The 27,458-nt window shown below is 44.9% G+C and overlaps 1 protein-coding gene across 1 annotated transcript in view; it reads right to left on the bottom strand.

Annotated features, from left to right (window-relative positions):
- The window catches only part of LRPPRC (leucine rich pentatricopeptide repeat containing), a 184,599-nt gene that overhangs the window by 90,833 nt on the left and 66,308 nt on the right, over positions 1-27,458 (bottom strand). Inside the window, exons 15-22 of the mRNA XM_040430335.1 lie at positions 25,925-25,952; positions 23,334-23,391; positions 20,193-20,299; positions 19,858-19,935; positions 17,173-17,211; positions 15,156-15,272; positions 7,286-7,416; positions 5,292-5,377 (exon numbers count right to left, since the gene is read on the bottom strand). Coding sequence (XP_040286269.1) covers positions 5,292-5,377; positions 7,286-7,416; positions 15,156-15,272; positions 17,173-17,211; positions 19,858-19,935; positions 20,193-20,299; positions 23,334-23,391; positions 25,925-25,952 — 644 coding nt within the window. The remainder of the gene's footprint in view (positions 1-5,291; positions 5,378-7,285; positions 7,417-15,155; positions 15,273-17,172; positions 17,212-19,857; positions 19,936-20,192; positions 20,300-23,333; positions 23,392-25,924; positions 25,953-27,458) is intronic.

The raw sequence follows: 27,458 nt of genomic DNA, 5'->3' as shown, positions 1-27,458 counted from the left end.
AAGCTAGGAATAGGCTGGATAAAAACCGTTGTGCGCAGCATTTTTTGTCCAGCTGAATCCCGTTATATTTGGTGGGTAGTGGCTGGATCTCCATCGGACCCCATTATAGTCAATGGGGGAGAGCTGTGCCGCAAATGTGAAAGTAGCCTAACAGCGTCGACAGACTCAAATGACTTTTTCAATTAGGCCATGATTGCAGTCAGACACAGTGACCTAATTAATGTAATACAAATTTCACTAAGGCTAGGTTCACAGATTGGCGTTTAACTTCCAGTATTCAGTCCCGCCAAAATACTGGAATTCCCAAATCTGGCACATGCCGGAAACTGCAACAAAGGCTCCACGCGGATGTGAAGTCTAATCGATGCAATGCTCTTCTGTGGGCATCTTTATCTAGATCTATCAAAAGATCAATAAAGCTGTCATCCTAATTCTGTATCTCCTATTATCACGAGGATTACCTTGCAGATAACATCTTCCCCTCACGGCGGGAGTAAACCGACAATGGATTGCCTGTGTACATAGGGGAGTTATTTGTGCTGACTGATACAGAAAGACAATGTATTATCACTGACGAACTGAAAGAGGAAAACAGCCCAAAACTATAAAAAAAAAAAAATAATAAAATCGCTTTCTATGAACACAGTTAAATTATTTTTTTTTTAAATACCCAGTTCTGATGGATGAGAATAAACATCATGCGTATGTCTGAGACGTACTGCAAACTTTGGTGGTGGTGGGGCAGTGTGAACGAGCCCCAGATTCTCCTCACAGCTTCATGCTCCATTACACCGCCAATGTATTGACGCGACCGCCGTGCTACATTTACATATCTATGCATTTCCCGACCAGGAGGAATGGTGGCAATCTCTGACACTAATCACATGTGACATTCTATAGACCACATGCTCTATGCGAACTTGTCCTACATTCACCGGGCGAGCTTGCGATGGAACCGTGCCAGCATACCATAGCCATTATATGGGAAGAATCCAGGCTTTCTAGCTATTTGCATTCTTATAAGCAGAAATCCAATAACAAAGTAAAACTCTAATTATTTCCCACCATGTGATTTTTTGGGGGGCAACATTTGGTGGTAAAACATTTCATATTATATACGCAGGGCTGTGGTTCCCATGTATAGGGGGCGCAGCCACCACTAGGCGGAGCTTAGGAGTTTATTGTATAATATGCACTAAGCTCCCCCTAGTGGCTACCGGTAGGCAACCGTAACTATGTCTATGCAGGTCACCTGGAGTTCTGCATCGCAATTACCTTTAACAGAACAAGGTATAAAATAGAAGAAATACATCTAAGGATACTTTCACACTCGCGTTTTGTGCAGATCCGTTCAGATAACACAGCCGTCTGTATCCGTTCAGAATGAATCAGTTTGTATTATCTGTAACATAGCCAAGACGGATCCGTCTTGAACACTATTGAAAGTCAATGGAGGACGGATCCGCTTATTTCCTTCCTTCCACCCCCCACTTACTTCCCTGCATTCACGCCCATCTCCTCACTTATTTCCCTCCATCCACCTCCCATTTATTTCCTCACCCCCTCCCCCACTTATTTCCTTCCATCAAACCCCCACTTAATTCTCCTTATCCACCCCCCACATACTTACCTCCATCCATCCCAGACCCCCCTTATTATTTCCGTCCATCCACCCCCCCTACTTATTTCCCTCGATCCACTACCCACCCAAATACCCTCTTATTTCCCTCCAACCCCCCACTTCCCTCCATTCACACCCCACCTCCCTTCTTATTTACCTTCATCCACACCCCACTTATTTCCTTCAACCCTCCCACTTATTTCCTTCCATCCACCCCTTCTTCCCCTCCATCAACCCCAGATCCCCCCTCTTAATTCCCACCATCCCCTCCCGATCCCTCCATCCACCTACACACACCCTGCAGTGAACATTCAATTCTCAAGGGCTACCAAAAAAGCCCAACCCTATCTAATTTAGGACAATGTAGGCGACAAACCAGTAAAAACTCCCATTAATCTACACCTTTCTATCTAAATAACGAGACCTAAATATGTCATGATGTGCACTGATGAACAGAAACCCTCTGTGCTGCTGTGGGCATACAAGTGTCAATGGCTACAAACACTCTCCCTATCTAAGGCTGCAGACGTAGTTGGCAAAAAGACGATGACAAAACAAAAAGATCCAACAACTTCTCCAATATGCTTTAACAAACCTCAAGGAAGGGAACTTTAGGGGGGGGAGGAACAAGCCAAGGTCACGATAAGTCATCTCTCATAAAAAAATGCCCGGGGGGGAATGATGATTACAATTTTAACCCTGACAACATGACACCTATGGGGTTAAAGCAGTTTAATGCTGTTTTTTCGGAAGTGGTGGAGGGAAAAGCAACAGTCGAGAAAATAATTACACTCTGCAAATAAAGCGTAGAAAATGTGGATTCCTCACCAGTGGCCGTCCTGCGCGGGGCTAGAGGCGAGCGAGTTACTTCTGCTTTATTTATATTCAGTGCATTGGCTCATTGATTCTGCACATCTCCCTACGCTGGTACATATTTTAAACAATAAAGGGAAGCTTAAAGCTAAATTTACTTCCAGCGGCCTGGCCAAGCACGTAATGTTTCTACCGAGGGCCATATTGCAGAGCAGCTGATGAGATGTGTAATGAGCGAGTGCGCCGTCTTCGCGATGCCTCTTTGAAAATTGGAATGTGCCTGTAAATCTTCACATATTTAAACGCAATCGACCTTATGTAAATAAAATAGCTCGCCGTTATGGGAAGCGAAGGATGCCCCGCCGGCTTCTTAATTCAAAATGTTAATATGGTCACCAACTGAATGAAGGGCAATGCTCGGCTCCCTGGCCAAGTATCCACGAGTACATTTTCAATAAAGTAAAAAAAATAAAACACGAACAGTTAAAGGGGTTTTGCCTTCTCAGACAATGGGGGGATATCACTAGGACATGCCCCCATTGTCTGATAGGTGCAGGTCCCACCGCTGGGACCCGTACCTACAATGAGAACGGAGCGGGGAAATGAACGGAGGGTGCAGCCGACCTCCATTCATTTCTATGAGACTGCCGAAAATAGACAAGAGATGGCTCGGCTATTGCCGTCTGCCCCAAAGAAATGAATGGGAGCGGGGTCCGCGCATGCCGGGGTCCACCAGCCACAGCGCTCCCTGCTTTGTTCTCGTTGTAAGTCCCAGCGGTGGGACCCGCACCTATCAGACAATGGGGGCATATCCTATGCCTCCATTGTCTGAGATGGGAATACCCCTATTCTCTGGATTGGTCATCAGTATCTGATCGGTGGGGGTCTGACACCAGGGCCCCCGCTGATCAGCTGTTTGAGAAGGAACTGGCGCTGTGGCGACAACATTGTTCATCGGTCACTTGGCCTAGGCGCAGCTCAGCTCCATTTAAGTGAATGGGGCAGAATGTGACACCAGTCGCTATACAATTAAAGGTGCTGTGCTTGGTAAGCTGCGAGAAAGTCTCAGCGCTCACAAGACGATAGGTCATCTGTTATAAAATCCTGGAAAAAGCCTTTTAAAATAAAGAACACACATAGGCTACTTAAAGAGGACCTTTCATCGGTCCAAACATTGTGAACTAAGTATCCTGACATATACAGCGGCGCCCAGGGATCTCACTGCACCTACTATTATCCCTGGACGCCGCTCCGTTCTCCCGTTATGTCCTCCGGTATGTTCGGGGACTTGGTTATAGTAGGCGGAGACTTAGGGGACTTGGTTATAGTAGGCGGAGTCTGCCCTTGTTCTGCTGGGCGTCTCCTTCTCCTAGGCTGTAGCGCTGGCCAATCGCAGCGCAGAGCTCACAGCCTGGGAGAAAAAAAAACCTCCCAGGCTGTGAGCTCTGCGCTGCGATTGGCCAGCGCTACAGCCTAGGAGAAGGAGACGCCCAGCAGAACAAGGGCAGACTCCGCCTACTATAACTAAGTCCCCGAACATACCAGAGGACATAACGGGAGAACGGAGCGGCGCCCAGGGATAATAGTAAGTGCAGTGACGTCCCTGGGCGCCGCTCTACATGTCATGATACTTCGTTCACAATGTTTGGACCGATGAAAGGTCCTCTTTAAAGGAGGGTCTACTGTCCTACCAGAAACAGCACCACTCTTACACAGGCCACGTCCGCTATTGCAGTTCAGCTCTATTTAAGCGAACAGAACAGCTGTAATACTGGACTGGCCCACGGAGAAGAGGCGCCGTTTCTGAAAAGACAGCTTATTTTCTAATTTCGAATCGCTGAGACAGTTTTGGGAAAGTTGGTTCAAACCTAAAATGTCCACAAGGCTTGTCAGCAAGTTTTATCAGCCTAGTGAAGCGCAATTCTGTCCACATATAAGTATATGATTTGTCCAACCTTTGTGACCCCCACAGACAACAGGCGTCTAGAGAAGAGTATCGGTTCGTACAAATTAATTCGCTCCTCTTTATCGGGGTCCCTGTCCTCTGTTTGACTGGTGCGGTGGTCGGCTATCAGTCCTTTGACTTGAGCTGTAGTGTGCACGTGTTACCGCTGTTCAATTCCAACAGGGGACACAGGACCCCCCTTCTCGTGATTGGGGGGGGGGGCTAGCTGCAAACATATCCTGTGGTTAGGCGATAAATGTTTCTTGTGGACAAACCCCTTTAATAATGACAAAATAAAAAGCTATCATAATGTAAATTTTATATATATATATATATATATATATATATATATATATATATATATATATATATATATATATATATATATATATATATACACATATACATATACATATACACACACACATAAATGACATCTACACATATGTAGGTCTCTATACAGCCGCGCGCACAGGCATTACAGGGGCCACTGTCCCTTTCCAGGAAGGTTGCAGTTTTAGGTTCCTGTTCAGCCATCAGACCTCCTTAAGCACAAAGCAAGCCATTAGTCTGGGCACATACGCAATTTATGCCATAAGTCATGATCTTCAAACTCAATCCAAACAGCAAAGCTAATAAAAAAAAAAAAAGAAAGAAAAAAAAAGAAGCGCTACAGAAATGCAAAAGCCACTGAGCTGTGCAAATGTAAATGACAAGCCTGCCAAGCCATTAAAACTAATGGCCTGCACTGGCCAAGCGGCTCTGGGTGAATTCACATGCAAATTTGTATGTAAAACGTTCAAGCACTTTCTGGGGCATGATATACCATTAACTGTAAGTCTGTTTTTTTGTTATTTTGATGCCAAGATACTTTTACCACACAAGATAATGCATGTAAGGCGCTGGTGTTACCTTCTATTAAACCGTTCTCTGTAAGGACCCTTAAGAGGGTGACATACTTCTGAGTGGTGGGAACAGCAGTGAAGCCTTTCTGGTCTCTGTGTGAGGGAGAAGACAAAAAAGTGGTAGCACTGATATATTGTAATACAGTGTTGACACTAAACATAAAATACGGATTCCAGTTGAAATCTACAAATTAAGAGTACTTTCACACTAGCGTTTTTCTTTTCCGGCACTGAGTTCCGTCAAAAGGGCTCAATGCCGGAAAAGAACTGATCAGGTATGTCCCCATGCATTCTGAATGGAGAGTAATCCGTTCAGGATGTCTTCAGTTCAGTCATTTTGACTGATCGGGGCAAAAGATAAAACCGCAGCATGCTACGGTTTTATCTCCGGCAAAAAAAACTGACTTGCCTGAATTTTTTTCCATAGGAATGTATTAGTGCCAGATCAGTCATTCAAAATACCGGAATGCACAGACCGAAAAAAAGGTGGAAAAAAAAAATCCCGGATCCGTTTTGCCGGATGACACCGGAAAGACGGATCTGGCATTTCAATGCATTTTTCGGACTGATCAGGCATTAAGATCTTACTAATGCCATCAGTTGGCATACGTTTTGCCGGATCCGGCAGGCAGTTCCTGCGACGGAAGTGCTTGCCGGATCACTCTGCCGCAAGTGTGAAAGTAGCCTAAAGGGGATAAACGGGATTAAGATTAAAAAAAAAAAAAAAAAACAATAAAAAAAAAAAGCATGGCTGCCATCAACAGGTTGTAAGTGGTATTGTGGTTCAGCCCCATTCAATTCAATGGAACTAAGAAGATGCAGTACCAGATACAACCTGTGGACAGTTGAGGCACTGCTCTCTGGGGGAAAACAATTTCTAATCCTAGTCAGCTCCCCCCTCTGCAATCAACCCCCCCCCCCCCCCTCAAATTTCATATGTACAAATATTCAGATGCATTTATAGTTGAAGGAACTCAACCTTTATCATACAGAGTGCCAAATCCCCTAAGTGGTGATAAAATATTTGCCGTCTGCAGGCACCACTAGGGGGAGCTTATGGCATTCTAGTTTATAACTCAGGTCAATGCACATACAAGATGCAGTAAGCTCCCTCTAGTGGTGGCTACAGGTAGTCATAATTTAATAAGTTAAAGGGTTTGTAGCAAGTTAAAAATTCAGCAGCTGTGTCCATAGTATAGGAGAGAAGCAACTGGTCGTTGGGGGTCCGTCTGTGTACTAATCACCAGAACGGGGTTGCCGATTGCCCCCCTACTGCTATCACTCTCTATAGGACAGTCGGAAATTGCCGAATGCTGTACTCTGTATGCCATTTCCTACAATCCCACAGGGAATGAATGGACTGAATGCTGAATTTAGGGAATCTCGTGATTAGTGGTGGTACCAATGGTAGGCAGGCACAAACCCTTTAAACTCAATGGAAGATATTTATCAAAAAGTGGTGTAAAGGAAAACTGTCTTAGTTGCCCAGATTAACCAATCAGATTCCTCCTTTCATTTTTAGAGCTCCTTTGGAAAATGAAAGGTGGCATCATATTGGCTGCCATGTCAGTTTTTTCTTTAGACCAGTTTTGTCAAATTTCCCCCAATGTCTATGCAGGGGTTTTGGAGCACTGTGTCAGACCAAATGGAGCGCCGATATCTCGAAATGTCGCACCTATTCAGATTACATAATAAGGAGTTGCGGTAATGTAAGATTTAAGTATCAACTATTCAATTCGGCTAATTCTTCAGGACTTGACATTGTCTACGCAACCATTTTGTGCACTGAGGCGACAATGAAGCCATCAACTCTCCAGGACCTGATTGCACGAGACACTCAGTGCCTCGCACCCCAGACCTGTCAATAGTTCTTTGTAAATTCACAGGTGAATATTGGTTGAGCTGTCAAAACAGCTGTCTCCAGTGAGTGAAGGTGCACCACCATCATCACCACGGATCTGCGGAGTGCCATGAATGGAGTGCACTCTCCCGTCTACTTACATCTCTTTCTTCACCTTTAGCGCCTCCTGTGCATTATTTTCTTCACAGCATATAGACAGGAGCCTCATATACATGCCAAAGGTAAAGTCATCTTCGTATTTGGCTTTTAACTGCAGGGCTTTCGGCAAATCCTGGAAAAGGAAAAGTGGATATTTTACCGTCATGTGAGCGCTGAGTGGGTTACACTTTGATAAAACCGCTCTCTTATATATCAAAAGCTAAACTAAGCATATTCCTAATAGACTGATTCCTGGTAGGAAACCATCAGTAAGCTGCTGCTGACAATTCAGTTATGTGTATTGATTGTCGCCATGAAGGTAAACTCACATGTAACAACTGCGCAATTTTATAGCAACACAGGTTTTGTCACACTCACCCCTTCAAATAGACCAAAATGCTGCATCAAACACACAGGCTGCGAGCAGCACCACTGGAAGCCAGTCTGCAGCACATTTACTGAAACATCAATAACTCCCAGTTTTCATGCGCAGCATAACTTAGAATAATCAGATCATACTTGCTGACGATTTCCAGACCCCAACAAATATTAGGACACTGCTTGAATTTACTTTTTCCACACTAGAAACAGGCAAACAGCACAAAGTATATCAGGTCTGAAAAACTGGAAGGTCCACAAGCTAAAATAACTGTTTCTAGATCACAAGTGGTACGGCATCTGAATAGACGATAGGCTCGCCATCATTCTGGGCACGACGGGAAACAATCAGGTAATCATTACTCAGCTTATCCCCATTGCCGATGCACGTAGCACAGGTTGCTGTACAAGCTCCAGCATTAAAGTGCAAACAGCAAATTTTATTATAACTTTCACAAAATTGCTGCAAAGTCATAAGACAGTCCAGTTATAATGTAAAAATACTACCAGGTCTTTTTTTTTTTGTTTTGTTTTTTTAATCACAGTCATCTTATGCCTTAAAGGGGCTGCTAAAGATCAGAAAAACTCTGCACTCAGTTATGTCTCAGGCAGATATGTAAATGATTACAGGTGTGGTCTGATTAGACAATGGGTCTTGCCACAAGAGGGTATAAAAGTGCTTCCTCCACTTAAAAGACTTTCAGATGCTGCTTTTGGGTAGTGTACCTCTTGGCAAGCGATCGCTGACTGCTAGACATGCCTCTACGACACACTCAAAAACATTTTGCCCAGTTGAGACTGTGAGAGGTGGTGCATCACTGGACTGAGAGAAGCAGGATTTCAACCAACTGTCTGCTATCTAGGGCGTTCTGACCTAGCTGTTAGGAGCAGTGGTTATGCGAGAGCACGCACACTGTGAACAGGCTCCAGACGGCTCAGACAGGTCACCAGTAGAGAGGATCATTTGATCTGAGAACAAGCACGAACAGCTCCCACGGTTTTGTTGTCCACCATCCAGACACAGGTGTCATCTTCACTACACATCCCTGCCTCTGCCTGGATCATTTCCAGACGCTTAGCAGAAGAATATTTGGTGTCATGGCACCCATTACATGTCCTGCCGTAGACTGAAAACCAATCACCACCATCTTCATTTGTAGTGGTGTCATGAACGAGAAACCTGGACTGCTACAGACTAGACTCATTGTTTTTAGTGAAAACCCATGTTCTATTTGGGAACAGATGATGGTCGGGTTTAAGTATGGAGTCCTGGTGGTGAGCACTTCAACCCTGTCTTAGCTGTGGAGCCACTGCCCCAACTGATGGTGAGATGATCTGGGGAGACTTCACATGCAACAGTCAGTCACGCCTAGTAGTGGTAAGAGGGACACTAATACGATACGTGCAGGACATCCTGTGGCCACGTGTGTTGCCTCTCATGGCAGGGCTTCCAACTGGCATTTTTCAGCAGGATAATTCTCACCCATACACAGCAAGGGCTTCCCGGGAATGTCTCCACCAGATTACAAGACTTCCTTGGCTACTTGGTCACCCGATTTATAGCCAATCAAGCATTTATGGGACCAGCTGGGATGCTATCTTCAGCAACCTACGAGTTTGAAGGATCTACAGGCCCAGCTGTATCTGGGGGCAAACGTGCTGCAGGATACCATAACCTGTATGCCTCCATGCCCAACCGTATCTCATGTCGTATCCAGGCTAGAGGGCGTATCTCATGTCGTATCCAGGCTAGAGGGCGTATCTCATGTCGTATCCAGGCTAGAGGGCATATCTCATGTCGTATCCAGGCTAGAGGGCGTATCTCATGTCGTATCCAGGCTAGAGGGCGTATCTCATGTCGTATCCAGGCTAGAGGGCGTATCTCATGTCGTATCCAGGCTAGAGGGCGTATCTCATGTCGTATCCAGGCTAGAGGGCGTATCTCATGTCGTATCCAGGCTAGAGGGCGTATCTCATGTCGTATCCAGGCTATAGGGCGTATCTCATGTCGTATCCAGGCTAGAGGGCGTATCTCATGTCGTATCCAGGCTAGAGGCCGTACCTCATCTTGTATCCAGGCTAGAGGCCGTAACTCATCTTGTATCCAGGCTAGAGGCCGTACCTCATCTTGTATCCAGGCTAGAGGTCACCCAACCGGGTCCTAGAGACTCCCTTAAATTGCATTTTTCTGCAATAAACTTCTCCTTTCGCTCTAATATTGTAATCACTTTCATATATCATCATTACATCCACACATAGGAAGTTTCACTCCATTCAACAACTCCTTCTTGGTAGCTTATTTTACGCCAATGAGTATAGTTTGGGATTATTGTTTTATTTTTATTATTTGTTGTACTATTTTGCTTTAAATAATGTAGGATTCCCATGAAAGCAGAAACTGCTGGACCATCAGAATTTCGGGACTAATGGATGCAGAGTTAGAGAAAGTTCCTTGGAGCTGTACATGGTCCTTCACTCTGGAGATTACAGTGTGGAGATTGTAAAACCTATAAGGTTATGTGAAACATATAGGGAAATAAAACAGGAAGGTAGAAAAATGACGTCCCCCCCCCCCCCATATCCATGTAATACCACATCTATGATGTGTTTAACACAAAACACAATTACGGACTACTGTGTGCGATAAGACTGCATGAAAAGGTTAGCTAAAATGTCGCTGGCACAAAACTGAAGATTCCTCAAAACACAGCCTGTCGAGGACTAAACCTTCAAATTATCTCAGGCTTCAAATACTATGTTATCTGTAATGTTGTCACAACCAAGTCCTCAAAGTGGATTTCCGGAGATACGAAATACACAACCGCAATCATTTTCCCGACGGAAAAAACCAAGGGTAAGGCGAGAAATCGCTCAGAACAAGAAATTGCCCCCAAAAGTCTGATGATATCCCATAAATTGTAGATGCTCTCGAGAAATGAATATGAAGTGCAGCTGGATGCCTGGTGGCGGACCGTATGAATACCTTTATCTAGCAAAACGCTTCGCCTCCACGGGAAAATGGAATTTCAATCCCAGCATTAGAAATGTCCGGATTTGACTTGCAAATCACTGGAAACGCGTATCTGTTGCTTGACAATGTAGATAGAAATAAAGAGGAGCTGCGGCTCTGAGCGGACTCTCCGCACGGATGACAAGTCCTATCAGGCTCGCAGCCGCAGCGTGCTCTGCACAGGCTCATGTCGGGCTTAACCCCTTCAATCCTAAACACTCCAGAACAGCTTCAACAATATTACACCATTATAACGTCAGGATAACCATTTTTATTTGTATTTTCACCCTGCAGGATGAGTTGTCCTTTTATAATGGTACTATTTAAAGCAGGCATGCTCAACCTGCGGCCCTCCAGCTGTTGCAAAACTACAACTCCCAGCATACCCAGACAGCCTACAGATATCAGCCTACAGCAGGGCATTGTGGGAGTTGTAGTTTTACAACAGCTGGAGGGCCGCAGGTTGAGCATGCCTGATTTAAAGGGACTCTGTAATCCAGAAATTCACTGGTAAAATCAAGCACAATGGGGGAGATTTAACATCTCCCTTGCGCCTGAAAAGTGGCGAACTATGTGAAAATAGTCGCATCTCTCGGATTTTACGCCACCATCGCCACTTTCCCGAAAGAGACGCGGCCTGTAAATCTAGGGCAGTTCTGAACTGTTTAGAGGCACAGACTGGAGGAGAATGCGTCTACCATAATCTATGACGGGGCGTGCTCCTGGTCATAAACTAATGGCATCCTCCAGTGGCGCAGAGGATATCAAGACCGGCGCAGAAAGTGCAAGGCAAGGCAAGCCCAGATGAATGTAATGATAACTTTCACTTAGCAATCCGCTGCTTTATTCTGGAGAATAAGTAATTTTAATCCACATGCAAATGAGCAGTTAAGTGCACCGAGGGCGGGCTCAAGCTACTCTGTGCACCCCTGCTCTTCCGGCTTCCTCTTCCCTCGCATTCGTGATTGACATGGCCAGGGGAGATGACTAACTGGTACTATTAATGAAAGAGAGGGAGGGGCTGGCAGAAGGAGGGGCAAGTGTCTTGGGCCCGCCCTCAGTGCACTTAACCGTTGACTCTAATGTGGATTTAAAGTACTTTTCCTCCAGAATGAAGCAACAGATAGCTAAGTGAAAGGCACTGTGCCTGGTCTATCAGTGATGTTCCTGGTGACCCTTTTAACGTTCCATATAATTTATCGTGAAACACTGAGCAAAAATTGTTTGTGGGGTGAAAGAGAAAAAAATTAATTCCACCATGGTCGTTTGGGTTTTGTTTTTACACTGTTCACTGTATACAAAAAGGATCTCCTTCTGTAGGTCAATATGATTAATACATCTATATAGTTTTTATGATGCTTTGATACTTGTACAAAGTATTTCAATACAATTAAAGGGGTTGTCACACTATAGCAAATAGCATTTATCATGTAGAGAAAGTTAATACAAGCCACTTACTAATGTATTGTGATTATCCAATTTCCTTCCTTTGCTGGCTGGATTCATTTTTCCAGCACATTATACACTGCTTGTTTCCATGGTTACGACGACCCTGAAAATCCATCAGTGGTGGCCGTGCTTGCACACTATAGGAAAAAGTGCTGGCTGGGACTTTTCCTTCCCTATAGTATGCAAGCACAACCACCACTCATAGATTGCAAGGTAGTCGTAACCATGGAAACAAACATAGTATAATGAGATGGAAACATTAATCCAACCAGCAAAGGAAGCAATATGGACAATCACAATACATTAGTAAGTGCATTTCTCTACATGATAAGAGCAACTTACTGAAGTGGTACAACCCCTTTAAAAAAATAAAAAAGTAAAATTAAAAAAACATTTCTGTATTCTAGTATACCCTGTAAGAGGAGACTTAAAGGGATTTTCCAAGATTTTTATACTGATGACCTGAACCAGTATCTGATTGGTGGGGGTCCAACTCCCGGGACCCCTGCCGACCAGCTGTGTTTGAGAAGGCATTGGCGCTCCTGTGAGGGCCAGGCCTTCTCTCAGCTTTCCCTAGGCCAATGACGACACACTCATCGGCCAAGTGGCCTAGGAGCAGTTCAGTGAATGCGGCTAATACATTGTGCGCGTTTTGGGTGCCTCAAGTGTACTCGTTTCAGAATTCCCATAGAATGAATGGAAAAAGCAGCACATGCACGGTGACTTTTCCAGTAGAGCAGCCGTGATGGTGGGAGACTAGTTATGGCATTTCCTGTGGGTATGCTCTAAACATCAAAATTGGGCATACTCCTTTAAGAATGGGCTTTCATTGTAAAATATTTGAAGGATCTTTCCAGGCTCCTGATATTGACGAGCTATCCTTAGGCTAGGTCATTATAATCTGATCTTTGGAAGTCCAACATTTCGGACTCCACAGATCAGCCGTTACCTGCAGCCTCTGGCGCTAGACGTAGTACTTTAAATAGAACAGGAAGCACGGATCCGTCCAAAGTTTGGAGGCCATGCTGGGTTACTGCAGCTCAGCTCCAATTAAGGCCTCATGCACACGACAGTATTTTTTTACGGTCCGCAAAACGGGGTTCCATTGTTCCGTGTCTGTTTTTTTTCCGTGTGTCTTCCTTGATTTTTGGAGGATCACCAGACAAGAAAAGTGAAAAAAAAAGTTTGCCTTGAAAATCAAGGAAAAAAAACGGACACTGATCACGGACGCGGATGACAATCTTGTGTGCCTCCGTGTTTTTTCACGGACCCATTGACTTGAACGGGTCCGCGAACCGTTGTCCGTCAAAAAAAATAGGACAGGTCGTATTTTTTTGATGGACTGGAAACACGGACGCGGATGACAAACTGTGCATTTTCCAAGTTTTCAACGGACCCATTGAAAGTCAATGGGTCCGCAGAAAATCACGGAAAACGGAACAACGGACGCACACAACGGTCGTGTGCATGAGGCCTCAGGTGAATGTTGACTCAGTACGGCTTCCGGATCCATTCACAGTGCTACTTCCATGGTACAGCTGATTTGTAGGGGTTGGGAGTTTCGGACCCTGACTGATTGGATATGAATGATCTACCCTAAGGATAGGTCATTAATATCCGGAGACTGCAACACACCCTAAGCAGAGCATCCAGATGTGCCACCAGCTCCATGAGAGAATGCACAGCGACATCTAAGCTGAACTGCAATACCAGACACAACCTAGAGACAACAGTGGCGCTGTTTTCTTTCTATAATAAGAGAATAAATTTAAAGAAACAATGCTTTCAGAATACAACTGTAGAGAAACAGATATGGATGGCTCGTCCACATACTATGCATCCATCTACTGCTGCATAATTTATGATCATGAACACCAGGCTCTTTGCATTTGTTTTGATCAAGATGCCAGGGTGGCTTAGCCTGACAGCAGGGGTGCTGTTGGGTTGATGGGTCCAATCGAAAGAGGCCACCCTGACGTGGTGAGCGGTCCTATCCATTTCGACTTATCCAAAGTGCGCAGTGTACATGTTTATTACACTGAGAAGCAATAGGCCAGTGCATAGGTTGTGTATGTGCCATCCGTAACTTTTCTCAAAGTTTGGCATTTTTGCCTTCAAATTATATCTAAGCATCAATTGTTTTTTGGCGCTGATTTTGGAGCGTTTCTGCCTCAAAATCAGCTACAAATCTGCTCCAAAAACGCCTCAAAACAGCCTCCCACTCATTTCAATGGGAAGCAGCACTGGCTTCTTTTTTAGGCTACTTTCACACCAGCGTTACTCTTTTCCAGCACTAAGTTCCGTCCTAGGGGCTCAATACCGGAAAAGAACTGATCTGTTTTTTTTCCCCCATGCATTCTGAATGTAGAGAAATCCGTTCAGGATGTCATCAGTTCAGTCACTGAACAGCGTTTTGGACGGAGGAAATATCTTGGCGGTATTCTCTCCGTCCAAAATTCCGGATCAGTTGCCGGAATGCCGGATCCGGCATTAAAAGTACTACTAAAAATATGACATCCGGAGAGACGGATCCGTTCTTGCAATGCATTTGTAAGACGGATCCGCATCCGGATCAGTCTACAAATGCTGTCCGTTTGCCTGATCCGGCAGGCAGTGCGAAAGTAGCCTTTCTTGGGGAAGAATCAGCGTAGATTTTCCTATTCAAATTAATGGGAAGCAGAAAACAATGCACCATTTGAAAGGTGCACATACGCAGGTTTTTTTTTTTCACACATTTTTCTTGCATAAATGCGGCAAAAATGCTTGTAGCCAAAAGAATATAACTATAGAACTTAATAAAGTAAAAAAAGACAGACTTTACAAAAAAATGCATTCAAGAAATGCATCATTTTGAGGCGTAAAAATCTGCTTGTATTCAGCGCAGATTTTTTCACACGCTTTTTGAAAATCAGTCTTGTGAACTGACCCCAACATTAACCAGACCTCACTTCTGAAGGCAGGTATTCTGCGTGACCAATCCCTTCATCTCATCCGCGTACTGCGATGTAAGTCTTCAGAGCCGAAGCCACCATTACCTTATCTGCACGTAGGACGCCAAGAAGTTTCAGTAAAACGGATTCAACAGGCTGATTTTCTTTCTTCAGGTTGGCCAGTTCTTCCTCCAATGCAGCAATGTTTTCAGCTGGTTCTACCTAGGAGATAAAAAAAATATATATCTACTAAGGGCCCATTTACATGAACGTTAGTGCTGCCAAGCAAACTGAGTCGGCAAAACACAGGCATAGGCCGTGCGAACTCCGTATCGCAGTGCGGACCCACTGACTTCAATGGCTCCGCGATCTGCAAGATGCGGCAAAAGAGAGGACATATTCTGTCTTTTGCGGAACTGAGGCACGGACCCGGAAGCCCACAGAAGGGCTCCTGTGTGTCTCTGCACTGCGAAAGATAGACTATCTTGCCTGGAATGGATGTCCTATCTGTCGCAGATCGCGGACCCAGTAAAATCAATGGATCAGCACCATGATGCGGTGTTCACATGGCCGGTGCCTGCGTGGGACTACAGTCATGTGAAATGGCCCCAGGGCAGATTATGTTGTCCATGGATGGTCACTTGGTAAATTGGCTGCCACTTCCCCTATGGGGCTTATCTTCTATACTTCTGCTGAGGTATACTCATCACATACAGCATGAGAAATAAAACCTTAAAAGGAATTATTAAAGTTAGAAATGGCACCCCTCTAGTCCACAGGCTGTGTCTGGTATTGCAGCTCAGCCCCATTCACTGCATCAGGGTTGAAGGGGTTTTTCCCATCTTAACATCACTAGGCTATGCCACACATGTCAAATAGGTGCAGGTCCCACATTTAGAACCCACTCCTATCTTCAGAATAGGGCCGCCGAAGAGAAGCGAGAGCATGAGCGCATGCAAGGCCCCATCTCCATTCCCTTCTATGGGACTTCCAAAAATTGCCAAGTGAGCGAGCTTGGCTATTTTCCGAAGTCCCATGATGGTGAATGGAGGGTGGCGGCGCATATGCGGATGCTCTCCATTCTGAAGATAGGAACAGGTTCCAGAGGTGGGATCCGCACCTATCTGAAATCGTAGCGATACGCCACAACCCCTTTAAAAGGAATATCCCAGGCAAGACTGCCACACTGTGTTATGCCTAGCGCAGGGCCTGACGGGGTGATACATGACTGATCTTTGGTGTTCTTTGAAAATTGAGTCCTGATCTGCCGCCTTAGGCCTTGCAGTAGGCATAAAATAGTTTATTAGATTGGCCTGGAGTGGTCCCTTTAGGTGCAATACCAGACACAGCCTATGACAAGAGTGGCGCTATTTCAAAAGGAAAAAAATAAATAATGGGAGTAAGGGAGCTGAGCTGCAGTAACCCAGCGTGGCCACTACACCCTGAAGCTCCAGCATTGGTGTGGGTGTCGGACTTCCACCATTCAGGAGGATCGGCCATCAATATCGGGAGCTAGCTTGAATTGAGCTGTGCTGCAGTCTTCTACTCGCATGCATTCTTCTGAAGATGGCCGGTCCCTTTTGGGATGGAACTACACAGTCATATTAGGAGCCCTATGCTGCAGCTATGGCTCCTTTAGTCCAGCACCAACTCTACACATTTGGCAAACAGCAATATCGTGTGACCCCCAGATGCAGCCACTAGACCCGAGCTTTGCTTGGCCATACAATGCAGCTGGTCTGGATTTTGAAATCCATGTCTATCAGGCAATATAGCCAGGAGAAGGAGCACGGTTCCTAAGAGACTTCACTCATAGGAATGGCGGACCCGGTAGTAGGCGGCCTGGCTAAAAATGAGGGGTTATGAGCGAAGTACCCAAAGTATGATGTCCATACGCCCTAAGAAGACCTACATTGAAGGACTGTCCTATTTAGAAAACACCTTTAAAATGACAGCCTTTATAAAAAAATGTGCATTAGGAGCAGAAAAGAACATGGCACAAATAAAAAAAAAAACAAGGTGCAATGATAAATTTAAGGGGGGGGGGGGGGGGGTAACGGTTCACAGCACAGGAGGTGAAAGGTCTTCTCTAAAATGGAGCAGTAGGGTGGGATCTACCTACCACAGGAGATGCACTGAATTTCAGCAACTTCTTAAGATCCTACAAAGACAAACAAGGGAAGAAGAGTAATAATGAATATAAAGCACACTAATGGCGTCCATTCACATACACCGTCAGCATGCGGAGATAGTCTACAACTCTCCAGCAACCAAGGACGCGCTCTGGTTTCTTGCCAATGGAGACTGTAGCGATAATATAGTTCTGGGATGAGCAAACATTTGAATATTATAATGTAACAAACTATTCTTTTTTTTTTTTTTTTTTTTTCAATTCCAAAGGGTTGTCCCGTGGAGTTTATACAGGGGGCGAGAATAGAGAGCGGTTACAAAGAGCGTCTCTCATCCTGGAGGACTTCTCCGTCCTGCATCACACAGACAAGCCATTGATTTCAATAGGCATTGCGTAATGCTTCATTTTCCCCTGTGGTGGCGCCGCAGGGAAACAACACATACTGCAGGGGTCAGCATACTCCATTCACTTCTATGGGAGTTCCCAGAAAAGCCAAGCAAGTGTGCATGCTGAGAGTTGTAGATTCACAACAGCTGCAGTGCCGGAGGTTACCGGCCTACTCCAACTCTTTAAAGTAAGAACCACAGTCACATTCACTGTATAAGCCAGGAAATGAACGAGTACATCCACCTCTGCCATAAAGGGGTTGTGCAAACAATAACTCAGCATGAAAAACTAGCCACCAGCCAAATCTACTGGCAGAAGCTGAAACAGTTACAGCAGGAAGGGCACACCCCCTAGGAAAGGACAGCTCCGCCCCCTTCCCTCTAGAAAGGGCAGGGCCCCCGCCTCCTTCCCTCCTGAAAGGGCAGGGCCCACTCCTTCCCTCTAGAAAGGACACGCCCCTGAGCTGCCAAACTGAAATAAATCTACCGGAGCAATGAATGTGGAGATCTCTGGGCCCATGTGAGGTACAGGGCTGGTTCTAGCTTTGTTAGAAAGAAATTGGCATGTGCTATATGGTGTCTGATATTCATTTTCTACATCAATCATGGCATATCCGCCTCTTAAAAAAGCACTTCCACTAAAACGTTTCCAACTGACTCAGGACAGGTGGTCAGTTACGTCTCTGTTCATTCCTATGAGACGGACATTCAGGCTCCCATAGGAATACATAGAGAAACTGGTTTCCTGTCCACAAATAAGATGCTGTGTTATTTGGAGAGTCAGAGTGTTGGTCACATGACATAACTGAGGATCAGAAGGGAGATTATAAATCACAAATACGGCCACTGGCAAGAAGATTACCTTCACTATAGTTTACATCATGTATCTTTCTAACAGGTCAGAGAATAAAAAGTCTCAAGTCATTTTTCTTTCTTAAAAGTGTGCCCGCACTGTCAATGGTGTCTGCAGCTCGTAAACATGACCGAGATTCTTAACAGCATGTGATTTTTATTTTTATGACGAACCCCTTTAAAACAGTGTTTTGCAATGTTTTTTTTTTTCACCAGTTCCAAGCAGTGCCAGCCTGTACATAGGCACAGCCTAGCGGCTAGCAATTGCTCCATAAACTTCTGGCAGGAATAATAGAGGATTGAAACAACAGAGTAAGGCTACATGCACACGACCGTATGTGTTTTGCGGTCCGCAAATTGCGGATCTGCAAAATAAAAATAAAAGGATTACATCCGTATGGCATGTTTTTTTTTGCGGATCCATTGTAACAATGCCTAAAACGGACAAGAATAGGACATGCTTTATCTTTTTTGCGGGGCTATGGAACGGACATACTGATGCGGACAGCACACGACGTATTGAAATGAATGGGTCTCCATCCTATCCGCAAAAAAAAAAATAACGAAACGGACACAGAAACAATGTTCGTGTGCATGTAGCCTTAGGCTACATGCACACAACCGTTGTTTTCGCCCGCATCCGAGCAGCAGTTTTTGCGACTTGGGTGCGGACCCATTCACTTGAATGGGGCCACAATAGATGCACCAAAAAATGTGGTCCACCAAAAAATATAACCTGTCCTATTCTTGTCCGCTTTTGCGGACAAGAATAGGCAGTTATATCAATGGCTGTCCGTGCCGTTCCACAAATGGCGGAATGCACATGGACGCCATATGTGTTTTGCGGACCGCAAAACACACAACGGTCGTGTGCATGTAGCCTTAGAATGAAAAGATTCTCCTGAATTGTTAATAGATGGGGAATGCAAGTAGTTACCAAACCGGGGACATCCAGTTGTCAAGTGAAACTAAAGTAAACTATTTGAAGAAGTCAACACGCACAGCGTTTTTGTCATCTGTGTTGGGGTATTTTTTTCTCTTAAAACACTGCATGCCCTGAAAATTAGGAACTGTCCGTGCAAGTTTGGGACTGTTGGCAACTATGCTAGAGGATTTAAGAGACTACAGGAAAGAGTAACTTTGAGGAAGATTTATAAAAAAAAAAAAAGTGGCTAAAAGTAAGCACTGCTTTCATTTCGCATTGTGCGCTGGGAAAATGAAAGCCCTGCTGTGATTGGTTGCTATGAGCAACAAAGGCAATTTCTCTTTCAGCCGGTTTGTATTCCTATAGCAACCAATCACAGCTCAGCTTTCATTTCCTGTTCTGCTCTGTCAAAATGAAAGCTGTGTGCTGATTGGTTGCTATGGGCAACAGCTATTCCCCCCCCCCAGTCAGTTTCATAAATTTCACCTATTTTGTTTCCCGATAATTTCCCACCTCATTTAACTGCGAGACTCCATGACGTTCCAGCAGCTTTTCGATACCTCTGTACTGTTTCGTGTCAATCGTTAGGCCCTGTACCAAAAAGAATAAACACATGGTGGGAGCAGGAAGAATAGATTAGAAAAAATATTAGTTTAAAAACACAGACTAAATGAAATCTGTCTAACAGAAATTATCTCCGACATAATTTAAGCCTCCAACTTCCAGCGTGACATTGAGAAGTGGTCGGGTTTTACTTAAAAGCAGCAATTTAGAAACCTAATAGAGACGTGTCAGGCGGAGCAGGCATTATGTAGAGGAGAGAAGGGGGGAAATAACGAGAATGGTACCATCTCCTTAAGCTGATGGAAGTATTGTCTCAGATGCTCCTCCATGGCCTGCGCCTCCGAGCCGCTCATTCTGTCAATCACGTAATACAGCAAATAGCCAATAAAGTCTGCAGGAAGGAAGGAGAGAAAAACAGAAAGGAGAAAGCGCTGCGGTGAAATTACTGGGACTGTCATGTTATCAAGATTAATTTATAAGAAATCATTTTGGTGTGAGATGTCACCCTGATGAGAGGCTGCGGCGGCAACAATGATCACTGAGGCAGAGAGATTATGTGGTTTGGGAGCACATATCTAACTGGGGACTGAAAAGAATATTAATTATTTTCAGACCCAGTGACAGCTTTTCACGACTAAATCTTCCTTGCGCTTTTTTTTTTTTTACCATTGATTCGCTGTAAAGCAAGAGCCGAACAAAAAAAAAAAAAAAAAAAAAATGCAAATATTACCGTCGCCTCTGTGAGGAGTAAGTGCACAGGGCGGCATAACTAGTAAAATAGTGGTGCAAAAAATTGTATACACACATATTCTAATATTAATATATATCTGTGCCTCCTATTCATTGCACCATAGAACACCAGATCTTGCTTTCCAGCACTGCCATATAATAGGGTCTGACCACAGAATCCCTGTTCACATCCTGCATTAGCTTTATATTCAGTAAATAAACATTGCAAAGATCTATGCCAAGTTGCATAGGGCACCACTGATTGAAAAAATAAAAATAAAATCTAAACTGAGAGCCTGCTGGGGCTCCAGGGGTTTTCCAGGCTGCCACACTTTAAAATAACCATTTATGAAGGTCGCTGTAATTTTGCAAAGTATGTATTTTACTTTTATTGCTCCTATCTCCTGTTCTGGGCTGTGGTCACATGACCATGTCCATGCAGGTCCTCCTTATTTCCTGTGATGTTATGTCCGTGGGTGGAGCAGTGATAGGGGACTGTCTATGTCACTAGCTGGGTGGGAGGAGCTCTACACTAGCTGGGTGGGAGGAGCTCTACACTAGCTGGGTGGGAGGAGCTCTACACTAGCTGGGTGGGAGGAGCTCTACACTAGCTGGGTGGGAGGAGCTCTACACTAGCTGGGTGGGAGGAGCTCTACACTAGCTGGGTGGGAGGAGCTCTACACTAGCTGGGTGGGAGGAGCTCTACACTAGCTGGGTGGGAGGAGCTCTACACTAGCTGGTGGGAGGAGCTCTACACTAGCTGGTGGGAGGAGCTCTACACTAGCTGGTGGGAGGAGCTCTACACTAGCTGGTGGGAGGAGCTCTACACTAGCTGGTGGGAGGAGCTCTACACTAGCTGGTGGGAGGAGCTCTACACTAGCTGGTGGGAGGAGCTCTACACTAGCTGGTGGGAGGAGCTCTACACTAGCTGGTGGGAGGAGCTCTACACTAGCTGGTGGGAGGAGCTCTACACTAGCTGGTGGGAGGAGCTCTACACTAGCTGGTGGGAGGAGCTCTACACTAGCTGGTGGGAGGAGCTCTACACTAGCTGGTGGGAGGAGCTCTACACTAGCTGGTGGGAGGAGCTCTACACTAGCTGGTGGGAGGAGCTCTACACTAGCTGGTGGGAGGAGCTCTACACTAGCTGGTGGGAGGAGCTCTACACTAGCTGGTGGGAGGAGCTCTACACTAGCTGGTGGGAGGAGCTCTACACTAGCTGGTGGGAGGAGCTCTACACTAGCTGGTGGGAGGAGCTCTACACTAGCTGGTGGGAGGAGCTCTACACTAGCTGGTGGGAGGAGCTCTACACTAGCTGGTGGGAGGAGCTCTACACTAGCTGGTGGGAGGAGCTCTACACTAGCTGGTGGGAGGAGCTCTACACTAGCTGGTGGGAGGAGCTCTACACTAGCTGGTGGGAGGAGCTCTACACTAGCTGGTGGGAGGAGCTCTACACTAGCTGGTGGGAGGAGCTCTACACTAGCTGGTGGGAGGAGCTCTACACTAGCTGGTGGGAGGAGCTCTACACTAGCTGGTGGGAGGAGCTCTACACTAGCTGGTGGGAGGAGCTCTACACTAGCTGGTGGGAGGGGCTCTACACTAGCTGGTGGGAGGGGCTCTACACTAGCTGGGTGTTAGGGGCAGTGATGGGGAGTGTATGTGACTAGCTGGTGGGAGGAGCTCTACACTAGCTGGGTGTTGTTAGGGGAAGTGATGGGGAGTAGTTATGTAACTGTGTTAGGGGCGGTGCGGGAGCTGTGGTAGAGGAAGGAGAAATGCATTATGGGTTTGGTTGGATACAGCAACAGGAAGTGCTAAATACAGGATGAAAAGAAACCAGAGGGATTGGTTTACATGGTGAAAACTGGCCAGGAGAGTCCAATTGGAAAGAAACACAAGAGGAAGATGTACATGAGCTAAGCAGCTACATGGAGATATCTGTAAAAAAAAACTATTGTAATCCCAGAAAACCCCTTTAAGGGTCTATGGACTCTTTATGCCCATTAGCTGGAGGCATTTCCTGACACAACCACCACAACTGTATGACCACAGTAGATTGGGAACTGCAACTCCCACCTAGTTCGATGGATCCAGAGGGTCCTGGTCATTCAGCCATAGGAATCTTATGATGCCGTATTACAGAGATAAGTCTAAGCAATGCTTCTAGGGGATAATATATCCATAGAGTTCAATGCAACTGCTGTAAAATAATCAAGCTCTCTAGCTTAAAAAATATGTAAAGTATATTAATTTAAAAAAGGATATTAAAAAAAAATATCTATATTTTAAATAAAAAATATTTTAAATTAGAAAAATAAGCAAATAAAGTATAATTGAAAAAAAAAGTATTTTAATAAAAAAAACATTAAAATAAATAAATTAAAACCTGGATATTTCTGTATAAAATTACCTAAGACATTGCACAAAAATGGAAATATGAGTGTTATAAATCATATACTGGAATATTTCATACATTTTTTAGATTTGTTTTTCCAAGGCATGTATATATTATGGGCCCCACGAATGATAATGTTCTCAATGTGGACCTTAGAATTTGTGCCAATCACTAAGCTTACACTATTCTAAGCATTTCTTAATAGCCGCCATCAGGGTTCGTGGCTGCAGTCCCCCGGCGCCCAGTCATTACACACGAGAACAGATTTATGGATAAGTTACAATCATAGAAATTGAAACGCTACCAGTCGGTCTTGAAGAATCTTTGCTGTCGGAGCCGTCCTTGTACAAGAGCCCTGTTATCTGTGAAGACAGAATAATCATCGATTGCAGCCAAGTGAGAGAAGGGGAGAAAAGTACACACACGGGCGAGGACGGCCGCCAGTGAAATTGAATTCTCCAAATAATAAAGCATTTCTCCTCCTGACATATTATTCCAAACGGCATCATAGTAATTTACTGCAGGAGAAAAACAGATACAGGGACGAAATGCCACACAAAGAACATTACTTTCGGGCAGACTGGACCTTTTAACCCTCTTATGTCCTGAAGTGATGAGAACAGACAAAGGTCTTCAGGTCCAGACAAATGAAAGGGAAGGTCTGACCAGTGAACCCCTATAATACACGTGTTTTCAGGTCCAATATAAAACGATTGCCTCCGTATTAGGCTGTAATCGCACAGGTAGGTTTTTGTGCCGTTTTTTTGAGCCAAAGCCAGAAGCAGATTCAATAGGAATAGGGAATATAAATGAAGGGCTTCTACTTCTTCCTGCTGGATCCACTTGTCCCTGTGTCAGAAAAAGAGGACCCTTCCCCTCTCCTGACAGGTCTGTTTTAGTAACTACTGTCACCCGCCATGTAGTAACAATTCTGGAGCATCATTTCCTATAAATCTATTTTGGGCCATTCCTCTGTTATTCATGCTAGACATTTATAAAGAAATGTACAACTCGGTGTTACCAGTTTGGGTGTGTCCCTGGGCAGTTTGCCACTATCCAATCAGTGCTGCCAGTGTCAGACGGTGCAGGGTCACACCCCAACTGGTAACACCCAGTTTGACCTTGGGTGCAGACTTCTGGCAATTAATTCATAAACTGCTAGTTGAAATAATACAACATAGATTCATAATAGAGGATGCAGAATTGTTATTACATGGAGAATGCAAGTAGTTTCTAAAATAGACATGTCAGGTGTGGTGACAGGTGTTCTTTAAAGAGCCGACTAGAATTTGAGCCATCCTCAGGACAGGCCATCAATATCTTATCAGGAGAGCTATAACACCCCGCACCCTGTCCTATAAGCTCCTCCCCAGGTACAGCTGGTTACTGTAGCTGTGAAGTGGAACGGAGCTGGTTACTGCAGCACAGCCCCCATTGAATGGGAGCAGTACTGCAGTTACTGGCTCCATTCACTACATAATGGAGGCAGCTGTGTAGTCACAAAGTCGGAGCTACTTGGAAACAGCTGATCAGGGGGGGGGCGAGAGATCTGATATTCATAGCCTACTCTGATAATAGGCCGTCAATATAAGAATCCTGGAAAAGCCCCTTAAGGGCCGGTCCAGTCTTAGACCAAAATCATTGTGTAATAGAAGTTTATGAAACTTTCAGGATTGCTAAGCCCTTTCAGCTCCTCGCCATGTTCACATCACCTACTTTCTGCAGTAAATAAGACTAGCTGCAGTCTTGACATATTAGGCTTGCTGGTCAGTACGAAAAACTTCAGGATTTTAGAATTACAATATAAAAACTTGATTTAAATGATAGTTCATTTTCTGATGGCACATTCCCTTTTTTAAACAGTTTTCTGTAAAATCAAGGAAGTTTTAATGGTCGTGAATCCATGCCCCACTGACAGCACTTCCTAGACAGTACCCGAGTAAGCATCTTAAGGCCCCTTTCACACGAGCGAGTGTTCCGCGAGGGGGCGATGCGTGATGTGAACGAATAGCACCCGCACTGAATCCTGGGCCATTTATTTCAATGGGTCCGTGCCCACCAACATTTTTTTTTTTTCACGCATCATTTCTGCATTGCATCAGAATCGCAGCATGTTCTATATTGCACGTTTTTCACGCAGCCCTGGCCCAATAGAAGTGAATGGGGCTTAAGTGAAAAACGCATTGCGTCCGGATACAATGCGTTTTTTCACTGATGGTTGCTAGGAGATGTTGTTTGTAAATATTCAGTTTTGTTTTTTTTTTCACGCGTGTGAAAACGCATCAAAACTGAATGCACCCACGTGGAAAAAAAACTGAACCACTGAACGCAATTGCAGATACAATTGACTGAATTTGCTCGCGAAATGGTGCGAGTTTCACTGAACGCATCCTGAGCCAATCTGTATCGATCATGTGAAAGAGGTCTAACAGGGTATTCCGATAACTTCAAGTTATCCCCTATCCACTGGACAGGTGATAACTAACTGGGACCCCCACGATCCTGAGGACAGATGCTGCCGCTCCAATCATTATCTATGGGAGTAGCACATAAACCGAGCCACAGAGCACAGGCTCAACCTGCTGCTCCATCATAACAGGGGCACGGGAGCCCCATTTTCAGGACTGGTTGGGGTCCCAGTAGTCCGACCCACACTGACCAGTTAGCCAGTGGATAGGAGATAATTTGACATTACCGAAATATACCTGGAAAGTGTACCTCTCATTACTGGACTACCTTCAAAAAGATACCAAAAGTAATAAGAAGCCTGGAAAAAGCTAATAAAAAAAAAACGAATACTTTAAATAAAAAAAAATTATATATTTTTTTAATTATAGAAAATTAATAACCACAAGCATACCAACACTCAGGGAAAAAGAAAATGCATGCACTTACCTTTGCAATCATGTCTACATCTTTGTACCTGTAGGTGGCAGCAGAGGACAAGAAATGTCAATAAACCCATTCTAAGAGGAAAAAGCAGCTACAGCGCGTTACACGCTCACTCTGCCATTTGGAATTTTAAGTGCATCAAAATATGTAAAATGTATTAATACGAAGGATACAAATAAGTGAAACCACCTGTCACCTACACAAATTTAACAGTGCCCTGTAAGTGCAATGCGGACAGCCCCTCATTCAGAGCACACACTATGGTATCTGCTGTAATTGGTCACATAATGAGAGCTGGTAAAATGTTATACACATACTAAACATAAATCATATATAGCAAAGCAGATGTAGCAGAGATAGCTGCGCAATGTGCTATGATAGCATAAGTTATCAATCATTTTCCGTAACTGCACGCAAAAGGTCTTATCGCTGGAGGGAGGGAAGGGGCCCATTACTGGGATATTCCCCAGAATGGGGTTCTCAAGCCCTCTACTGCTGCTCATTGTACAAACATGGTTGAGTGTGCTCCCTGAGGCACCATTCTAGGTCTATGGGGTTGACAAACAGCCGAGCCTCTAGTTGGCGCTCTCCGTCAGTGCCAGAGATGCATGACCACTGGACTCCTAGAGTGAGCACGCATGACCATACCTCCATACTGGACTCAGGACCACCTTAATGATCGATGGGGTCCCAGTGGTCAGACAGATTTCAAAGGAACAGACTAGGGTTGAGACAAGTATGCTGGAAAAAACGTAGACTACTTTCACACTATTGTTTCTGCTGGATCCGGCAGGGCTCAGCAAAAACGCTTCCGTTACTGATAATACAACCGTCTGCATCCGTTATGAACGGATCCGGTTGTATTATCTTTAACATAGCCAAGACGGATCCGTCAGGAACTCCGCTGAAAGTCAATGGGGGACGGATCCGTTTTCTATTGTGTCAGAGTTAAACGGATCCGTCCCCTTTGACTTGCATTGTGGGTCATGACGGATCCGTCTTGCTCCGCATCCCATGACGGAAAGAAAACGGCAGCATGCTGCGGTTTTCTCTCCAGTATGGGAACGCAACCAAACAGAACGGAATGCATTCTGAAACATTCTGTTCAGTTACGTTTTGTCCCCATTGACAACGAATAGGGCCAAACGCAAGTGTTTTTCTCTGGTATTGAGATCCTAAGACTGATCTCAATACCGCAAAATAGAACCGCTAGTATAAAAAGTAGCCTTATTTTAGGATATTAGAGCAGCCTTCAAATAAAATCGTACATTTACCCGTTTCTCTCCGGTGCTCCTCCCGCTGGAGCTGCGACTCAGAACAGCGAGGAGAAACAGGCGAGTATAAGGAGTCTTTATTTTAAGGCCTTCAGTATAGGTGCCCCCGATTCATTTTAGCACCCTCACCCATTAGCCAGAGTGGAGAAGTTGCTCTGGAGAGCCCTGCACACAAATACGTTTGGAAAGGACAGGCTTTAAATAGGGACGGTGTAATGCTTCATTTCACCTATGGTGGCGCTGCAGGGAGAACTGAACAGGTC

The sequence above is a fragment of the Bufo bufo genome, chromosome 4, assembly GCF_905171765.1.
Source record: "Bufo bufo chromosome 4, aBufBuf1.1, whole genome shotgun sequence".
NCBI classification, from domain to species: domain Eukaryota; kingdom Metazoa; phylum Chordata; class Amphibia; order Anura; family Bufonidae; genus Bufo; species Bufo bufo.
The sequence above is the reverse complement of the archived record's forward strand: the minus strand, read 5'-3'. Positions and strand labels throughout refer to the sequence as shown.